Raw genomic sequence first — 18,220 nt, 5'->3', positions numbered from 1 at the left:
GCAAAGCGCCAACAGGTGAGCAGCAAGAAACGGAGAATGGCATATCTTTGGGCGGGAGGAGAAATCGTCTCATAGGAGGAGGGGAACATCAGGAATAATTATCACATTATCGCAGGGGGCGAAAAATATAATAAGGACTCCAATATTTCCAGCGTGAACAAAGTTCAACAATGTTTTTCTACATTTAATTTTAAATTTTTGTTTAATCAAAATGAAAACCAAATAATCAATTAAAAGTGCTCGTCGTTATACGGGTTCTACACAACATAAATACATAAATTTAAAACAAAAATTGTGTTCTATTATAGTTGTAGAATTCTTAGTTCCAAGTGGATTAAAGTGTGAAACTTCATAAAAATTTAATTTATGCAAAAATATTTAATTAATTGTAGCACTTTACTGTACTGTTTTATATCCAAAGAATCTTTTCACTATTTTTTTTAACGTATTTACATCTTTAAATTAATAAATGTACTTCCAAACAGCTTCACAATGAATAAGTTTTAAACGTATATGATATGCATCTCTGTTCATTATCATTATCCTGTTTTCCTGTTCATTAATGAACTGAAATTTTAAAAATTGCATGTCAGCCTGTGGCGCTGTGCTTTTTAATGTGCGTCTCTGTTCTCTTTCGCTTATATGTTATTTTTTTTTTTTTTATTACATTCAGCTTCAGCATCTCATCTCTCAATTTTCCTGATAAGCTGCTGAATTAAACCATCAGCAACGTGACGCCAATCTCTCAATCGAGCCCTATTTAACTTAATTATGCATGCGTGTGGCCGATTGACTCCGCTCATTAATTACTGTATCAAAATTATCCGGTGCCGTTACTTTTATTTTATACAAACAAAAAGTAAACTGCTGACACCGTTTTGAGAAATTTGTGTGCGCACGAATTAATTCCGCCCTGGAGGGAAGTTCCTCCATCAGTGAAATAGAGACTAACACATTTTTTTTTTAATATTTGGTTTTTCAAAATTATTTATTTTCACAAAAACTGAAATTTGAAAATATTGCTAAGAAAATTCACGCGTTTTTTGCTCTAAATTTATATCTTGCCTTTTATTTATATATTTTGATAATAAAATTTTCTGTCAAAAGGCACCAATTTTTTTTCTTAAGGAAAAGAAAAACTTAAAGCAAAATTTAAAAAAAAAAATATGTATTAAACTTTGTTTGAAACAGTTTGTTGCTATTAATTTGATAGCATAATCCATAGCATGGGGAGAAATAAAGTTATCGCTCCAAATTCATTTTATTATTTCTTTTATAAAAATTTTACACACACTTATAAATTATAAACTGTAAAAGAAGATAACATTTTTGTTTTTCAGTAGCGCACTTATTGTTAGGCAACTTGGTGGTTCAACATGTTGAGCAGGTTGCATAAGGATTTCAATGCAAATTATTATATAAAATTTCCTAATACGGAATTATTAAGTCAGAGGGCAACCGCGGGTGAGATAAGACCCGAGTTTATCACCAAACCGCTAAATAGGATGCAAGCGTAACTTTTCTCGTCAAAATTAAAATATAAATATGTTCTAATTTAATTGTTAATTTAGTTTGTTTTGCTGACGTGATGGAGTTGCACAGAAAATCTATTCTTGTCTTCATATTTTGCTTATTGCAAAAATCCAGCTTGCAAGCTGGATTTGAAGAGGCAAGTTAATAATTTGGCGGATTAAATTTTGTGGGTTTTAATTATTTTGTCAATTTAGGTTGAACTGGAAATACCAAGCATTTTTCAAATTTGCAAGAAACAACAAGAGCAGCTGGTTGCAACCATTGAAGTATATAATTTTTTTTTGAAAAATCTATTAAAATTTACAAGAATTAATGATTTAATTATTTTGCAGATATTGACCAAGGAAATTAAAGCAGGTGGTAAAAAGGTGGATGAGCTGCTTGAGAAAATGGACCGGTACGAGCAACGACTTCAGAAGATTGAGGGCCAAATTTCCTCCTCAATATCAAAATCTGTTGATAGTTTGAAAAAATATCAAAATTCTAGTGCAACTGAAATTTCGAAAAGGATTTCGGTAAATTAGATTTTAATACATATTAATATTTTGAAAAATTTACATTTGACAACATTAAATAGGAATTAAATGTTTATGTGCCTGCGGTGATCAAAGAGCAATTTTCAAATCTGTTCAATGAAGTGGGAATGTGCGACAAAGAACAAACAATGCAGGTACAAATTTAAATTAAATTTTTTGTTATTATATTGTTGTTAATTTATGGTTTTAAAAGGAGAAGATGGAATCACAGCGTAATAAGACTTTCTTGCAGCGTGGAATATCAGGCACAATTTTCACGTCCGAGGAGAAAACATATTTTTTCAGTTACTCACCTGTGTTTAAAGACAAAAATTTAAAGGTATTTTTTTTTCAAAATTAAATAAAACCTGTTTAATACAATTTGTTAAGTTCAACTGGACCGATGCGCTAAAGTGGTGTCAGTCGCACAACATGAAATTAGCTCTCTTTGAAACGGCTAGAGAAAATTTGCAGGTATCTCTACAACTCAATCAACTCATTTCTGGTAATATAAAATTTTGGTTTCCTAAATATTTCAATGATCTTTTTACTTTAAATTTTGTAGAAAATTTGGTGTATTGGATTCAAGGAAACAAGCAAGATATGCCTCATGCTAAACCAACCAACTTGAAATTCGCTGTTCACGATTTTTTCCTGAAGCTTTCAAGCAAAAGCGGGAAAAAAGGCAAAGCAGTTGCACTTCCAGGTAATGGGAAGTGCACCAACTTGACCCAGAGTGTTGATGAGCATTTTGCCCACGCTTGCAATATCTCCATGCATTTTTTGTGTCAACTGTGAGGGAGAAACAACGTTTTTGGAATAAAATAGTTTTTACTTCAATTTAGTAGTTTTTATTTTCCTTGGAAAAAGACTCAGGAGTTTTGAAAGAAATATATTTATAATAATTGTATCATATTTCCAACATTTAATAATCAACTTTGCCATTTATACGAGTTAATTGTGTCGTTTTTTCTTCTTCAAAACTCTATTTTCGTATTTCTGTACAATATATAGTTACACCCAGGCATTAGAAAATTATACATTTCGACGTAATTTATGATAACTACTATAAATACACACCTTGGACACTCATAGCAACGCCTTTTAGTATACTACAATTTGCAGCTTTTCACAGAAGTGCACACACATTGCGATAAATGACATCAATGTTTATACAGCTCAAAAGTGTGGTGTTTCACCACCACTATAACCTCAATAACACGCCATCAATAAACTTGTAGGACGGAAAATGCCACATTTCATTTGTTAAAACTAATTAATTACACGTCATTACATTATTTTTAAGCACTAACCTTGTACACATTCTGTGGAATGGCAAATAAAAATTTAAAAAATAATATTGAAAGATTTAATATTTTGATAGACTAGGCGCGAAAAAAAAAACAATAGAAAAAACAGACAAATACATACATTCATCAAAATGTAGCAATTCTACGAAATGATTTGAAAATAACGACAAAAGAGCATTCAAAGTTGAGTAAAATTGAAATACCAACATAGGAACCGAAAACTAAATTAATGTGAGTGAAAGAGGGGTTCAGTAAAAGTGAACTAATTCAAATTCATCCGATGAATTTTCAGAATTTTTCCCAGACGCTGCTTGGCCGTCTTCATGCCTTTCTTTGGTTTTTTCGCTGAAAGGTGAGTAATAAATTATTATAAGAATCTACATATGAGACGTTTTTAATTTAGCGTAAAAATTAAAACCAATACTAAATATTTTTAGCATTTATCTTAAATAATTAACTTAAAGAGGAAAGAGCTATCCTCAAAGCTTCTTAAACCTAAAATTTAAGCAGATCTACCACCCTTATCTTTCAAACTATAGTGGATTCACACAAAGTCTGGGTGAAATTAAAGTTAATTTATTTCTACGCGCTTAATTGTGTCACTGCCTGCAGAAGAGATAAGCAAGGGGCAGGGCACAAGAAACAAATGAACTTAATTTTCACCCATTTTAAGAGTGAAACCACTATTGAGAAAATTATTAATAAAAATTCAAAAGAAAATGTTTCCGGATTTAGGATCCTACCTTTGTCTGCCTTTTTTGCTGAAGACGTTAGAGTTGCGATCACAAGGTCTCCAGGACCATGAACAGTGGTGATGTTAGCCGCTAAAGAGGTAAAATTTATATATCACAGTTTTCGTAAAAACTCTTGTTACCTGGTGGACTGTTCTTTGGTATAGGTCTTGGCTTCCTTCTTATGTATGGTCTCTTTGCAGCCTAAAAATAATTGAGAGCTCTATTGTATTCAACATTTGAAATTAATTCCAGCCTACAGGTTGTCCAGCTCTTTTTGCAGCAGCTGCCTCCAGACCCTTCTCTACAGACTGCTTTTTTGTACCTTCCCGTATAGGACGGTCCTTCTTTGGAACGACAGGACCAACTCGAGCTTTTGGATTCCAAGCTTCATCCATCTTGCGTCTCCCTCTTGGTTTGAACACAAAATCTTCTTCGTCAGAGCCATCCAATGACGGATAAACTGAATTTAATTAATATTAGAAACAATACTTAAATATTATTTAAAATTTCTACCATAATCGTCATCCTGGTGAACATTTGCAACGGGGTCTTCTGGAGGCTCTTCTGTCTCCTCTTCCGGGGCTTTGCTGGCTTTCTTATCAGGCTTTACAGAGATTCTCAAAGGAGGATTTATTTTTTGAACTGGTGGAGGTTGATTGGCAATTGATTGCATCTTGGACATTGAGGGAACGTGACCAATCATTGGCAGGACAGATCCTAGACTTATGCTGAATAGACCTAAATTTAGTTTCTACTTTAAAATTATGATTAAAAATTACGTTTCTTGCTGCGGAGGAGGTGTTTGAAGTATTTTAGGTGTTTCTGGTTTTACGAACAACTTTTCCTTTTTCTTCTTTTTGCTAGACTTAGACTCCTTGCTGCTCTTTTGCTGCCCAGCTTTTGGGTCTACGAAGGCAACAATGTCGACTTCGCCTCCCAAATCGAGAGTGCTGACAGTTTCGACAGGCTCCATGACCACATCTCCTTGAAGGGCTTCACTGAAAACGGACTGGTCTGTTCCATCGAGCCGAGGCAACTTCTTTTCAGACTTTCGAATTTTCTTAGGCCTTTCGTCAATGTGAAGCTGTTCTTCGTCGCTTGCGTCAAAAGCGTAAGGGTCTCTTATGGCAGTAGGGGCATCTTTGACTCTTGCTGTTGGGACCGAGGTCTCGGCAACAGGTTTTCCACTGAAGGAGGTGAGCAATTTTAACATAAATATCAAGAAAATTAATAAACCAATTTGTACCCTAGGGTAAAACGCAGCTTTAGACTGGTCACAGGTTCAGCCTTTATCTCTGCAGGAGGTTCTTCTTTGAGCTCAGCAGGATATTGATCAAAACTTGAAGGCTCCGACGGGAAATCGAGTTTGTTGTTTATAACCTTTAAACTGACCCTTTGCTGTGATATGAAAATAAATTTAGAGAAAATTCTTGGATTGATATGGTCAAGACAACCTCCTGCGCAACTTTGGTTGAGAGTGGTTGTGTGAGATCAACAAAGTCTTTGTCAATTGGTTTCTTTTTCATTCTCTTTGATTCCCGCTCAGGTTTTGGAGGGTTCAGAGTATTTATGAGACGCTCAGCATTCCTGATTGCTTTACTGAGCTCACGCAGAACAACCGCTCCATCTAGTCCCTCAGGAACACTCAGGTTACGACCTTTCTGAACCTGTAATATGGCCTTTTAATGCGAGGTGATATAAAAAGTCTATATGAAACTCACTTCCTTATTTTTCCACACTTTTAAGTGAGTGTTAAGGGCCTTGACCCCTCTGAGCAAATAGTCAGGGCACTTTTGTCCATTTTGATGGATAAGACGCAGCCTGTTTGTGATCGAGTCTGCAGCGAACCAATGCAATCCTTCAAAATTTGGGAAGCAGAAGCTCGCAGGTGTGTGAGAAGCCTTTTCAATTGCATACGCACTACAGAAAAAATTTGATATTTTAAAAATATAATTTAGTTTTAGGCTAGCTGATTTACGCTAATTGCAACTCAATGTTGAAGTCGGTAAGGAAATTTCCTCCGAACATTATTGAATCCTTTGTTGTTAAGACAGCGTGAATCCAACCTCCAGGAATTACAATGGTCTGGCCTGCTGTCAATACAAACTGGTAGCACTTTTCGACCTATGTAGAGGAATATTCAAAATAAATCTGTGGTTGCCAAGACAAACTTGAACTTATAGTTTACCTGGTCAGCGAAGAACATCTCTAATCGCTTCGATGAGTTCAACCAGCGCTGGTACATGGCCCTATTGGGCTGTGTAGGAGGTATCAAATAAAATACCTTTTCTCCCTGAAAAATAAATCAACAATTTAAGTAGTTCCTAGTAGAAAATTTAATAAGTTTCGTACCTTCAGCAAGTGGTACCAAACAGATGACCCGCCAAAGTCCATGTGAAAATCGGTGTAACAGTCTGCAACGCTCATGATCAAGCAACTGTGAACGGGCCGATTGTCAAAATCAGCAGGCCATTCACCAGGACCCATTACATTGTTTCTCCAGTCCATTTGACGAATTACTAAGGGTGCTGTGACCAAATTGTTGAGCCTGCGGATAAAATTAACGTCAAATTTATGCAAAAACTGCCACAAAAGAATCATTTAATATTACTCAGTATTGCAATACTCTAAACTGAGGACGTTGAGAATTCTTGATCGATCTCCACTTGTATAGTACTTGATGTAGTCATCAACATTAAGCCGAGTTGCTGACTGACTTGTGCAGCAAATTGCTGTGATTTCCTTTGTACCGTCTGTAATAAAATTATGAAAATTGTAAATTTGATATTAAATTATTTATGATATAACAGTTTTACCAATGACTTGAGGAACATTGTAAAAGTCAAAGTCTTTGGACACCATTTGGAAGCCCTCTATGCTTTCCGCAGGCTCAAGCAGAACAGGATTAGAAAATCCATGCTCGGTGAGGTGGTTGATGTTGAAGTCGACTCCATTTGAACGTTTAACAATTTCAGATGCACTAGATCAATGTTATTATATAAGTCATTTGAAAAATTTAACAAGTTGAGCATAATAATTATACCTGCAAAATATACGGGTTTTTAGTTCCGAGATAAATTTTGGTGTGCCCGTTTGAGTTGCTTTGCCGTCGAGGTCGATTTCATATCTGTCATGTCTGTGATTGTTTGTTGGTTGTTTGTCTAAAAAATCCAAGAATTATTGCTTAAAAAATGACTGGAAAGATTTAATAATTTAAAACTAAATAATTATCTGTACAATTAAAATTCCTTTAGTAAAACTCTTGTCGTTTGAAAGTCTGTATTTCTGTTTAAAATCATAGAACATTAAACAATGAAAAAAATGTGGTTTTTAAACAACAGTTAAAAAACCGTGGTTTTATGCAGACTTGGCGCAAACAAAGAATTTTTTTCAGAGTTAGAATAAAAAGTCAACAAAAACTCACAAATGGTGGGGCCGACGAGGACGATGCACTGAGAACAGTGGTAATCGGCGAAATCCTGCGCCAAAATCTCCAAAGTACCGACACATCTGAAATAAAACATAAAAATTCACATAAATATCATCAATTCAAATCATAAAAGGACCGAAATAGAGAAAAACACGACAAAATCGTGAAAAAAACAAGTGATGATTTGGAACTACTGCAGGTCATCGCCTGCGGGAAAATATTTGCCTCGGCCACAAGACAGGCACTTTATGGGCAAAGTTTGGTTTCATTAGAAGCAGAAAATATTATAAAATTTACCTGCTATGATAACAGTTGGCGCAGGCACCGCATTTCAGCACAAATTCGTCCTGAAATTGCTGTCCGCACCAAAAACAGCTTTCTGTTATGGTCGCCATTTTTGTTTTGGCCTCCGCCACATTCAAAGCAGCCACGCCCATTCCTACCGCGCGAAATCAGAAAAATTCTCGAGAAAAATATTTTGTGCGATTTTTTAAAATTTGCATTCATTTTGAGAAATATAAAAATCAAAATTTATGTATTAAAAATATTGAAATTTTCATAAATTTTTTTAATAAAATATAATATGTACAAAGGATATTCATAAATAATCAAAACTCTTGTGTCTTAGACATAATCAAAATTATTACTACTTTAAAAGAAAAAATTTTGCAATTGACAATGAGTCACATTAACTGCCTAAGCAAAGACGCCAAAGACCAAGAATTAGAGCTAAGAAATAGACTGAATTTCAAATGATAGAATTTTCACAGGATTTTAATTTTTGTAACTCGGTCAGTATTTAAGTAGCATAAAAATATAACATTGTCCAGGTGTACTATAAGAAACATAAAAAATGCTTACATAATGGTTATATCATTCATCAGAGGATTTATTAGATGAAATCTGGATGAAATAATCAATTATATTTGCACATAGACCAAAAGCGTCAAATACACGGAGAAAATTGTTTACAAATGCTTCTGTTAGGTAAATTTAAATATAATCTTCAAAACTTTTAAATGCACATTTCTCAAAGTTTTATAGTTCTAAACATACTTATGCTTTTATTGCAGAGTGCTGTCTAAAATGTAATTATATACATTTTATATGATAGTATGAATAGATCAGTAATAGATTTCGGCACGCAACCAAAACACTGGTACTAGAAATAAATAAATTAAAAAAATTAGGTGGCACAAAAGTCTCGTTAAGTCTGCACGCTTTGAGCGCCTCAGGCAGTGGTTGGGGGTGGTGTCATGGTCTCGATGACAGGGTCTGTGGTGGCGTTGGCAGCTGCATCTCCCCCACCCAGCTGCTGAGCAAAGAGGGTGGTCACATGCTCGACCAGGTTGTAGATCCTTTCCTCGTTGTCTGTCCAGAACTTGGTCAGGTCAAAGCTGTCGTGGAAGGACCAGTTGTAGACGACGAGGGCGGCCACGATGGCGGCCGTCACAAAGGACACAAAACTGGCCACCCAGATATTCTTCATCTGACTGCTGGGCTTCCGTGTGCGCTTCTTAGCCGCCGCCTTCTTGGAGGCGGCACTAGCGGCCTCCTCCTGCTTTTTTCCGCCCCCATTAGTTAATTTGCTGCCCTTCTTGCGTGCTTTCAGCTCGCCCGAGGGATAGTCCACCTCGGAGTCTTCCTTGGAAACCACTCTCTTGCCTTTGCCCATTTTTGTGCTGAAAAAATTAATACATTAATTTTTTTTGAAACAGCAGTAAAAAGGTGGAAAATTGTCATTAATTCTTTACAATTCATCAAAATTTGCCACTAAAAAATCAAATTATCTTTAGATCTCATAAGCCGAATTAGAACCCAAAATATAATTAAAAATGACTTTATAATTTGTTTGTTACCTCCAAATTAAATCAATTTTCTGGCAGATTTTTGATTAAGTTATGACTGTTAAATCCAAATATTATAATATTATATGTGGTATAAAATGTATCATGTTGTGCCGGTCGAAACACAGAAAGTCTGAAGCTGAAATCATGAGGTCAACCTCAAAAGTAAAGAAAATCCTATTTTTAACAAACTTTTAGTTTAATAAACTTATTCCAGGAAAGTTTCCGAAAAGCTTTGAAATTTTAAAACGAAAACTGCACTTCAGTATTAAAGGTACAATAATAAAAAACTTAAATTTTCCGTTTTTTGGGAGAGCGGCACCCTTCAACCCCTAAAACGCCACCCTTAATTTCGCAGCTTTGAGGTACCCGTGGCAAAAAAGAGACACACAAATCAAAACACACGAAGCCGACAAAGTACAAAATGAACCTACCGTTCAAAGAAGCCTTTCTAAAGGCCAAAATTTTAAAATTAAATAGAGCAAAATTGGCTGTCAATGGAGTGTAAACAAAAACAACGCCATGCGGAGGCGCCACTCGCGCCTGCGCACTTCATCCCCTCTCCAATCAATACGGAATTAGAGCTACCACCCTGACAAAAATTAACGGCACCAATTTTTTTTAAATAATCTTATCGATAGGGATTTAAAATTAGTTTGAGACTATTTTTTTCATGTCAAAATAATGTTTGAAACATTAAAATCATATTAATTGTGATAACAAAGGTGTTTTATAACCGTTCTCCAAAATGGCGTCGATGGGGTTGGCAAAAAATGACCCAGCTGGAGTTGACGGAGAGCGAAGTCAACAAACAAAGGCACGCTGGCTTGCGCTGTTGTCAGGCAGGCAGGGAGACGGGCATTTAAACAAACGACGTAGTTGAAGGGTGCAGGTGCGGAATGCCGTTCATCTCCAAGGACTGGCGCTCTCCGGGCGAAACCTGGGTCAAAACGCACGAGGGATGGGAGAAGAAGAAAATCCTTGAGTGCACCAGCCCCGCGCCAGCCAAAAAGCTCACCTGCAGGTCAGTCACCTAGGGCACACCACAGACATAACACTCGCATACATACAAGAGTCGTGCCATTTCGATGCACTCGCTCTCGCTGTTGTCGGGTGATCGGCACTCGCTTGCATTGGATTGTAAAAAAAGAAAGGCATTCTCTATTTAACGGTGATAGTTTTTTATTTTTTTTATCGCGAAAAATCGGGAAAAATGGTTTGGTGGAAAAGCGGCAAAAAAATTTAGGCATATAATTTCTTGCATGGAATGAAAAATTATAGATCTTACTTGCAATAACACCAATTTAAATATTGTTCTTAAAGTGTTTTGAAATTTAAAATTATATCCTTTAACTTTTTTTGCAGCTTTTTACTTAAAAAAAGAGCGTTCAACAAAAGTGAGACAGAATCCGCAATTTTTTAAAAAGACTGGTTTATTTTGAGAAAAGGAAAAAGCTCGGTTTTTATTTTAATTTAATTATGGTTAGCTTCATTTGGAGAAGCTTCCTCTAAACCAATTTCAAGTTGAGTTATAATTTTTGGAGGAATGTTTTTCTCTCGAGTAAAAATAAGAAGTAAGAATGTAATTACCGTTTTGTAAAAAGTGTTTCATAATATTTTTTCTTTCAAATTTTTAATTTTATTTAAATAGTCAACCACGTACGTTAAAATTTTAGAATCGATAGGAAATTAAATGGAGTATGAAATAACTGCAAAGCCATAGGTCAAGGACCTTCCGTTTTTTTCATTGCAGGTTGCTATGTTTGTGAAGTAATTGCAGTGCAGAGTGATTATGTACCACGACGCAAACTCGACATTTAAAAGGCTTCGCCAAGCCAAAATAACAATGTCGCCTTACAATGCAATACAAATTTATTTTCGCACAGTTTTTGCACTGATCAAATATACGTTAAGTGGCATGTTGATTTTATCTACTTATAATTTAGATAATCACATGTTGGCCTTATCAATGTAATATTTTTGAATTCTACGCAGTTGAATTGGTTTTAGGTTGAAAAATAAAGCTATATAAATAAAAAGAAATTTTATGCATGTAGAAAGAGTTACTAGGCTTGAATTGAAATTTGAAAAAATGAACATTATATCAAACAATTTTATTGGCATAAAATAATTAAGCAATCGAAATGAAATAATTTGTGTATATTTTCAAAATATTACATGTTATGTAATAAAATTAATTAAATAAATAAAAAACAAAGCTCTGATTTTTAAGCCCAAAACTTGCAGATAAAAATTAAAGCACTTTTTGCGTTGCTGTCCATCCAATCGCGACGCATGCTATTCTTTTTCAAGCGTTGAACTGGCAGCAAGTAAGAAAAAAGTGAAAATTCGGCCTTGGCAGATCAGCCGTATTTTTCACCAAGGCCGGCAAGAACTTCCTTATTCAGGTGAAATATAATATATAGTTGAACTCTGTTTAAAAACCGGCCTCTGAACAAACAGGAAATTTTAGATTAAATTTTCTTCAGAAGATTTTTTTAGATTCCGTTACTGCCAAATATCAAATTTTCGGAAGCAGACAAATTATTAAATATTTTTCTTTAATTGAATAAATTACTTTTTTGAAAGTTGACCAGCAGAATAGAAATGATTGAAGGATTAAAATAAATAAATTTTTTGAACGTTTTTTTAGAGCTGAAAATAATAATGTAGAGATAAGATAATGACATCACAGAAAAAGAAATACTCCCAACAATAAGCCAAAACACGCAAATGCGCACAATAATTATCCTATTTATAGTTTTTGATATCACGTAATATGGCGATTATTTGAGTTTTGATATCTCGGTCGGGCTCTGCTTGCGAACTTTCGAATGCACACACACATCTCCGCGTAGTGTTGTTTCCTAATACCTGCAATTTGTGTGAAAGTGAACTAACGCACAGTTCTTTGTCGACAGAGCTCCACTCGCTCAGCAGTTAATTACGTTACATATCTATATATCTCGAGAAGCCGCGAACGAGTCCATTGTAAAAAAATAATGCGATAATATTGCGCCCGTCGGCTTCGAACTCACCAAGAGTCTACTTCAAATTTGAATATCGCTTTATTATACCGCCGACGGTAGCTCACGGCTTGCTGTTATTAGTGTGGACGTCATCGCACGTTTTAGAAAAAAGGAAAACATGATGTACGTAATATGCTGGTATATAACGACCTTTTACGACTTTCTTTGTTCTTCTCCAGAGTGGTGATTAAATTATTGATTGTTTGTTTTTCAAAATAGGAACCGTCGGAAAACAATCATAAAATTACTTGTTATTTCCAGAGCATCATGAAAGTTTTTTTTATACATATATAATTTAAATATCTTATGAATTACTTCAAATGCTAAAATTTGAAGGTTTTAAGCCTAAACAGGAACCAACAGGAGCTAAAAGTTAAAATGAGAAAAATAATGCTCAATAATTTTTTTAATAAATCCTATTAGAAATTGGATTTTACAAAATAATTTGCAAAATTAAAATTTTTAAGACACATAAGATTGTTAAACGTCAATTTAATTACTGAGGCGAAAACGTTATTTTGTATATTCTCTGATTTTTTATTAATTTTTGCAAATACCAACTTATTTGGAATCAGCATGCCTAAAATATTCTCCGTTTTTTTAATTGGTTAAAATGAAAATTTGATATCATCTTCAGTTCAATGGATAAAATTAGAATTATCTGCAAAAGCCGTAGTGTTTTTTTTTTATCGCTGTGGCTGAATTAAATCCATCTCATACAAAAAGCCCAGGAAGTGAATTCAGGGAAAAGCTCCTCTCAGCTGTCAGTTCCAAAAATAAGTTTTCGTCGAGCACGTGGACGATGATTAATGCGTTTCGTTACTTTTAATGAGCTTTTTCGTCGCCCGCGCGCTCGCTCCATTTAATTCATTTTAATATTTTCCGCTCTTGGGGACGATTAAAGAGAGATGTCAATCTATATCAACTGACGTTGGGTGATAGAAAAAATCTTGGAAATCAAACTGTAAATATTCAGTCTTTTGCAGCGTCGGCGGTGATCCCATATGCAGAGTCGCTCTCTGTGCGCCGGGAAGTTTATATAACTGTATAAACTGTACTGCGAGAATAATTGCACTTGATTGAGCCTGACCTTGTTTCTTGTTGCGTGCATAATCAAAAAGTTATTATTGTTGCTTGTTTAAAATTTGCAGTTAATAATATCATAAATTTATATTAAATTAACTTCTTTGTTTAAAAATACAAAATTTCCATCATAAAAGTATTTTGAAGTAAGAAATTGTAAAAGTTCTTTCGTATAATGATAACAATTTTATAAAATCAAGACATGGACTAATTTTTTCTTCGGACAGTAAATTTTTCGCTTGACGGAGCGGTAATTTCGTGAAAAATTCTTGCGGTCAGAGTAGAAAGTATTTGTGGCGAATTCATTATATTTTAACTGCTCTCGTTAAGAAAATACACATTGTGAAACAGCGCTGCTCCCCCCATTCGACTCGGCGACTTCTGCTTCCGGACGCCTCCTCTCGAGTCTTCGCTCGCCGTGATGGCTTTGCTTATTTGAAAATTATCGAGATGATTTTCTCATTGACTCGCTCGGCAGGCACGGGGAAAGTAAATTAATAAATAAACACACAACGCCTCTATCGGATCCGCAGCCGGAAGAAGTGGTCTAATTAATTATATCGGCAAGCGGCATCGCTGATGTGAATAAAATAATAAAGCTCTCACTTGTTTACTGGTGGGTTGAGATACGTGAGATAATGCGTTGAACATAAAATTTGATGATCTAAATCGACGGATTAAATTTTTTCAAAGTTTTATCTACAAAACTTGCTAAAAATTCACATTAGTTAAATTTAATTCTCTCAAATCTAAAATATTATTATTATTTTTTATAGAAATGTGAAGTAAATATTATTTTAAATTCTATGCAGCAAATATTATTTTTTTTTCTAACAAAAAAGTAAAATATTGTTTAAGAGTACTTAAGTACTTAAAAAAAGAAAAATACAATATTTATAAAAAATCGAATCAGGATATTTCTCTTTGTTGTGATTTTAAGAAAAGAAACAGATTGTACAAATAATATAATTATTTTTTTGTTTGTTAAGTAATAGTATATAATCCTGAAATATATATTTTACCACACTGCTATAAAAATATAATGCTCTTGAGTGAGAAAAAAAATCCTAACACAAGCCATCTCCCTGTTTATTTGGTGGTGCAGAGGTCGAGTGGCTCCTTCTTTTTGACCCAATAAAGCGCTTTCGAGGCTCCAAATGTTGGACTCGGTGACCCACTTCTAGGTCGGCGCGGAAAATCAATGGGAGCTGCTCTTGACGCGGCCGGGCTGCGCTCCAAAACGGAAAAATGTACTCGTCTGTCCCTCGCCGTGACCTTTCGCTCCTCGTCCCTGTTGTGACATTTGCGTTCAAGGGTGCTTCAGAAGCGAGGAGCGCCCCGGCCGTTCTAATGAAAGGGGAAAAAATATTATCGCTTTTCTCTGTGCTGAAATTAAAATCTCTGTTCTTTAATCATGAATAGGGCTTTCATAAATGTCAAATTGCATTTCATTTTTTCTTTATATTAAAAAATAATAATAATAATTTATGTATATCAAGAACATTTTTTTAATATGATTTGAAATGAAAAGTGTAAAAAAAAGAATTAAAATAATGAAAATAAATTGTTTATAGGAAATTTAATTTTTATACACCCCCTGTAAACGTTTTTTACTTTAAACTTGAATTTAATGTTTCGTTTTTAATTGTAAAAAACGTTTTGGAAAAAATACTCAGTCCGTTGTAGTTATTATTATTATGTTTAATCTTCCCAATTGAAGTCATACAATAGTTTTGGATTTTTTTTTTAATTATTAATTTGGATATTTAAATCAAATTTTATTTTATTTCTTTTAGAGAGGCTGAAAAAGAAAACTGCCGTCCAGATGTGGTGGCCATACACCACTGCAGCCCCAAACACACCCCTCATGCCCCCAACCCGTCCCCCGGATCTTCACTGGCTCTCTGCTCTTCCCAAGGTAAATCAATAAACTGCAATAACTGCACACAATTGAATTCTGACTTGAAATAATATTTTTGCAGAAAACGACAACGGCCTCCAACCTCATTTCCAAATCACTATCAAATGCACCAAAGAGGTAAAAATTAGTAAATTTACTCCAACGAATTGAAAAAATTTTAATTCCATTTTTTGATTTAAAAGATTGCTGGATTTAATGGCCTCTCTGACTCGATCCAGCGTCTGGACTTTGTGAGTGCCGTGCATGATACTCGACGCTTCCATTATGTTTGCAAAGTGCTTGAGGAGCTTTTGAACCACAGACTGGCCTCCCTCTCTGGTTGTGCGCGAAGAGTTCTCTTCGCAATGTTGGAAGAAGTCGCTCGACAAGGTAAATACTTCAAACGACACATTATTTTGCTTCATGAAGAATAAAGTTAATGTTTAATTCCTTATATTGTTATAGTTGCTGCCAGTCAAACCAATATGCACGTCCTGCAAGCTCTGTTGGCTCAGCTGCAAGAAGTCACCCGCCTTGCTTGCTGGGGCCACCCTTTGGGCAGCACCACTCTTTGGGACAATCATCTCACAGCTATTCAACGGATCCTCAATATCGCCAATAATATTGAAATTAAGAAGGTACAAAATACTCCATTATTTGATGAAAAATAATTTTGATTGATTGTTTTTAAGTTCAAAGTTATGATTTAAAAACTTATAATTACGCTCTTTAAATGGATTTTAAATTTTGAACAAATAATTTGTAAATTATGAAATTGGTTTGGAATTTTGTAGCCTGAAGAGGATCAAGAACCCCAACTGCATCAGATGCCTGAAGAGTGTGTTAGGGAAATAATGCTACGTCTTTCCGACCACAAAGACCTAAGCCGGGCTGGAGAAGCTTGGAATGTGATGCAAAGGGTCATCGACGAGCAGCGAATCTGGAAGCAGCTCTGCAGCTATCACTTCAAACCCCACCAAATCAACAAGCTGGTCGAGGAGTCCGAGCAGACCGAGCCAGATTATCAAGCAATTTACCACAAACTAAGAAAGTAAAAGCACGGAAAGTACTGTCTTGCATTGTTCTAATGTTGGTTTTGTATGATTCAGAGTTCACGGCCTAAAAGAGGAGTTTACGGAAACCCTGACTTTGTGCCGCAACTGCAGATGCCTCTTTTGGCAGTCCCTCGGCCATCCCTGCATTGTCGAAAGGGACCTGCCTGAGGTCATCCAGCGCTGTACTGATAACGTCCTGGTGCCCATTCCTCCGAAGGTCTTCCTCTCATTTTTCTCACTGTAAATATCAGGGGCCTGCAGCAATCAGATATAAATTACTCCACTCTCTTGAAAGTATTGTGATGTCCCTTGCAAGTACTGCTAAAAGTTAAGGGGCAGTTGCATTTTGTTCTGTTTTTCAGAGCTATTACTGTGAGATTCCTTTATAATGTTTGGCTCGGTGAGCTGAAGTAGTTTTAAAACGGCACGAGATGAGATATTTTGTCTAACTAGTCGTGAAAGCAGGTACGGAGTATAAATTTTGTATTGGATCAAGTTATAGCATGCTCGAATTTCGTACTCGTCTGACATTATTGATCACACTTAACTTTCCAATGTAAGTTATGTTACTAATTTTTATCAGCAATATGTGGACTTCCATATGTGATAACTTGGAAGAAGTTTAATCCAAAATTTTTTGTTTGATATGAATATGAGCAGCTTTTGTTCATTATATTCCACTTTACATTTACTCTATAGTTTAATAAAATCCATTTAAAATTATTTGCTTCCATTTGTAACTATTTTACAGTTTGGTGTTGAGATGATTTTTATCATGTGTATAGGATTTTTTGAAGGTGATGACAAGAAGGAAGCTGATAAGCTAAGATTTTTTCTAACTTTTTATAGGCTAATGTAAGATTTGAAGTCAAGTTTAAGTTTGTTTAGCGATATTAACTATGTAATTATCCTACCTTAAATACTGTAATAATTATCATATATCACTAATTGTGCAACACTATCAACACTAAACCCTTTTGAGGTTCGTTATGGTTTTTGTGACCGACTGAGTCGGCCTTTTCATATTAATATACATTAAAGCACTAATAACTGTTGTAATTTTAATTTTTAACTCAATATGTTAACTCTTGTAGTTGTGCAAATCAGAAATTTGTGATCCTTCGAGCAGCCTCGACAACATTTATAAACGTGATTATGTTGTAGACTTACTGAAAGTTCCAATACATCTTTAGTTTCTCTAGCCTGCACTGATCTTTTATGTTGTAATAAGAATTTATCTATAGATTTTAAAGAATAGACTTAATATCAAAATGAAATAATAAATACACACTGTGAACCAAATCATAGCAACTGCTACTGTGAAATAGAGTAATATAATTATAAACAACACTGATTGAAAAAAAGAAACAACTATACATTATTTAAATAGAGGCAAAAGAAAATTTTAATGTCTTTATATGTGTGAGATATTTCAGTGTCAAAAGCAAAATAAATAAATAAAATACATATTTAGCTATGCAACATTAAAATTGTGAATTTGCTTGAATCAATGTCGAGAGACACCTGTTCCCCCCCAAGTATTGAATCCTATTTTTCATAGCAACAACGGTTGCTTAGCAACATGAATGGCAAACATTTCGTTTCAAGCAAAAATCACATCACACTCTTTAATTTCTTCAAGTCATTTCTAATAGAAAACTTTTTATCTTCTTATTTAAAAATGAAGAAAAAAAAACATCTTTTAGGAGTGGGAGGAAATATGAAATAGCATACTAAAAAATTTATTTATCATTAAAATAAAATTTGAATTTTTTGTTTATTAA

The 18,220-nt window shown here is 34.7% G+C and overlaps 4 protein-coding genes across 6 annotated transcripts; 2 read left to right on the top strand and 2 right to left on the bottom strand.

Annotated features, from left to right (window-relative positions):
• Positions 1–1,451: 1,451 nt before the first annotated feature.
• LOC132192829 (uncharacterized) lies at positions 1,452–2,905 on the top strand. Of its 2 annotated transcripts, none has more exons than XM_059612999.1 (8): positions 1,452–1,513; positions 1,572–1,669; positions 1,728–1,799; positions 1,866–2,048; positions 2,111–2,203; positions 2,263–2,388; positions 2,463–2,553; positions 2,614–2,905. In XM_059612999.1, the coding sequence occupies exons 2-8, from the start codon at positions 1,589–1,591 to the stop codon at positions 2,844–2,846; spliced, it is 879 nt and encodes a 292-aa protein (XP_059468982.1). In that variant the 5' UTR covers positions 1,452–1,513; positions 1,572–1,588; the 3' UTR covers positions 2,847–2,905. The 2 variants fall into 2 exon arrangements, with proteins under 2 accessions (XP_059468982.1, XP_059468981.1); XM_059612998.1 differs by having other exon boundaries at positions 2,439–2,553; positions 2,614–2,904.
• A 537-nt stretch (positions 2,906–3,442) lies between these two features.
• Positions 3,443–7,923, bottom strand: LOC132192828 (histone lysine demethylase PHF8-like). Of its 2 annotated transcripts, none has more exons than XM_059612996.1 (17): positions 7,820–7,923; positions 7,517–7,602; positions 7,136–7,253; positions 6,909–7,072; positions 6,704–6,845; positions 6,445–6,640; positions 6,281–6,385; positions 6,071–6,216; positions 5,814–6,012; positions 5,547–5,771; positions 5,339–5,490; positions 4,872–5,279; positions 4,606–4,820; positions 4,350–4,552; positions 4,233–4,293; positions 4,102–4,182; positions 3,443–3,703 (listed from the first exon to the last, which is right to left on the bottom strand). In XM_059612996.1, the coding sequence occupies exons 1-17, from the start codon at positions 7,915–7,917 to the stop codon at positions 3,621–3,623; spliced, it is 2,682 nt and encodes an 893-aa protein (XP_059468979.1). In that variant the 5' UTR covers positions 7,918–7,923; the 3' UTR covers positions 3,443–3,620. The 2 variants fall into 2 exon arrangements, with proteins under 2 accessions (XP_059468979.1, XP_059468980.1); XM_059612997.1 differs by having other exon boundaries at positions 5,547–5,759.
• A 470-nt stretch (positions 7,924–8,393) lies between these two features.
• LOC132192618 (uncharacterized) lies at positions 8,394–9,927 on the bottom strand. The gene is made up of 2 exons (XM_059612657.1): positions 9,804–9,927; positions 8,394–9,204 (listed from the first exon to the last, which is right to left on the bottom strand). The coding sequence occupies exon 2, from the start codon at positions 9,195–9,197 to the stop codon at positions 8,754–8,756; it is 444 nt and encodes a 147-aa protein (XP_059468640.1). The 5' UTR covers positions 9,198–9,204; positions 9,804–9,927; the 3' UTR covers positions 8,394–8,753.
• A 245-nt stretch (positions 9,928–10,172) lies between these two features.
• Positions 10,173–17,920, top strand: LOC132192955 (F-box only protein 25). Its single transcript, XM_059613207.1, has 7 exons — positions 10,173–10,393; positions 15,278–15,399; positions 15,464–15,519; positions 15,585–15,771; positions 15,847–16,019; positions 16,176–16,432; positions 16,491–17,920. The coding sequence occupies exons 1-7, from the start codon at positions 10,269–10,271 to the stop codon at positions 16,678–16,680; spliced, it is 1,110 nt and encodes a 369-aa protein (XP_059469190.1). The 5' UTR covers positions 10,173–10,268; the 3' UTR covers positions 16,681–17,920.
• Positions 17,921–18,220: the final 300 nt, after the last annotated feature.

The sequence above is a fragment of the Neocloeon triangulifer genome, unplaced genomic scaffold (genome assembly GCF_031216515.1).
Source record: "Neocloeon triangulifer isolate White Clay Creek 2 clone unplaced genomic scaffold, ASM3121651v1 ptg000003l, whole genome shotgun sequence".
Lineage (NCBI taxonomy): Eukaryota > Metazoa > Arthropoda > Insecta > Ephemeroptera > Baetidae > Neocloeon > Neocloeon triangulifer.
This window is presented reverse-complemented; position numbering and strand designations above follow the sequence as displayed.

Coding starts and splice junctions, on each gene's coding strand:
- LOC132192829 (XM_059612998.1), top strand. CDS start 1,589: ATGGAGTTGCACAGAAAATCTATTCTTGTCTTCATATTTTGCTTATTG. Junction 1,800..1,865: donor AGCTGGTTGCAACCATTGAA/GTATATAATTTT, acceptor ATTATTTTGCAG/ATATTGACCAAGGAAATTAA. Junction 2,049..2,110: donor AAATTTCGAAAAGGATTTCG/GTAAATTAGATT, acceptor AACATTAAATAG/GAATTAAATGTTTATGTGCC.
- LOC132192955 (XM_059613207.1), top strand. CDS start 10,269: ATGCCGTTCATCTCCAAGGACTGGCGCTCTCCGGGCGAAACCTGGGTC. Junction 10,394..15,277: donor GCCAAAAAGCTCACCTGCAG/GTCAGTCACCTA, acceptor TATTTCTTTTAG/AGAGGCTGAAAAAGAAAACT. Junction 16,020..16,175: donor ATAATATTGAAATTAAGAAG/GTACAAAATACT, acceptor GGAATTTTGTAG/CCTGAAGAGGATCAAGAACC.
- LOC132192828 (XM_059612996.1), bottom strand. CDS start 7,917: ATGGCGACCATAACAGAAAGCTGTTTTTGGTGCGGACAGCAATTTCAG. Junction 7,254..7,516: donor CCTCGTCGGCCCCACCATTT/GTGAGTTTTTGT, acceptor TGGATTTTTTAG/ACAAACAACCAACAAACAAT. Junction 6,013..6,070: donor AACATTGAGTTGCAATTAGC/GTAAATCAGCTA, acceptor TTTTTTCTGTAG/TGCGTATGCAATTGAAAAGG.
- LOC132192618 (XM_059612657.1), bottom strand. CDS start 9,197: ATGGGCAAAGGCAAGAGAGTGGTTTCCAAGGAAGACTCCGAGGTGGAC.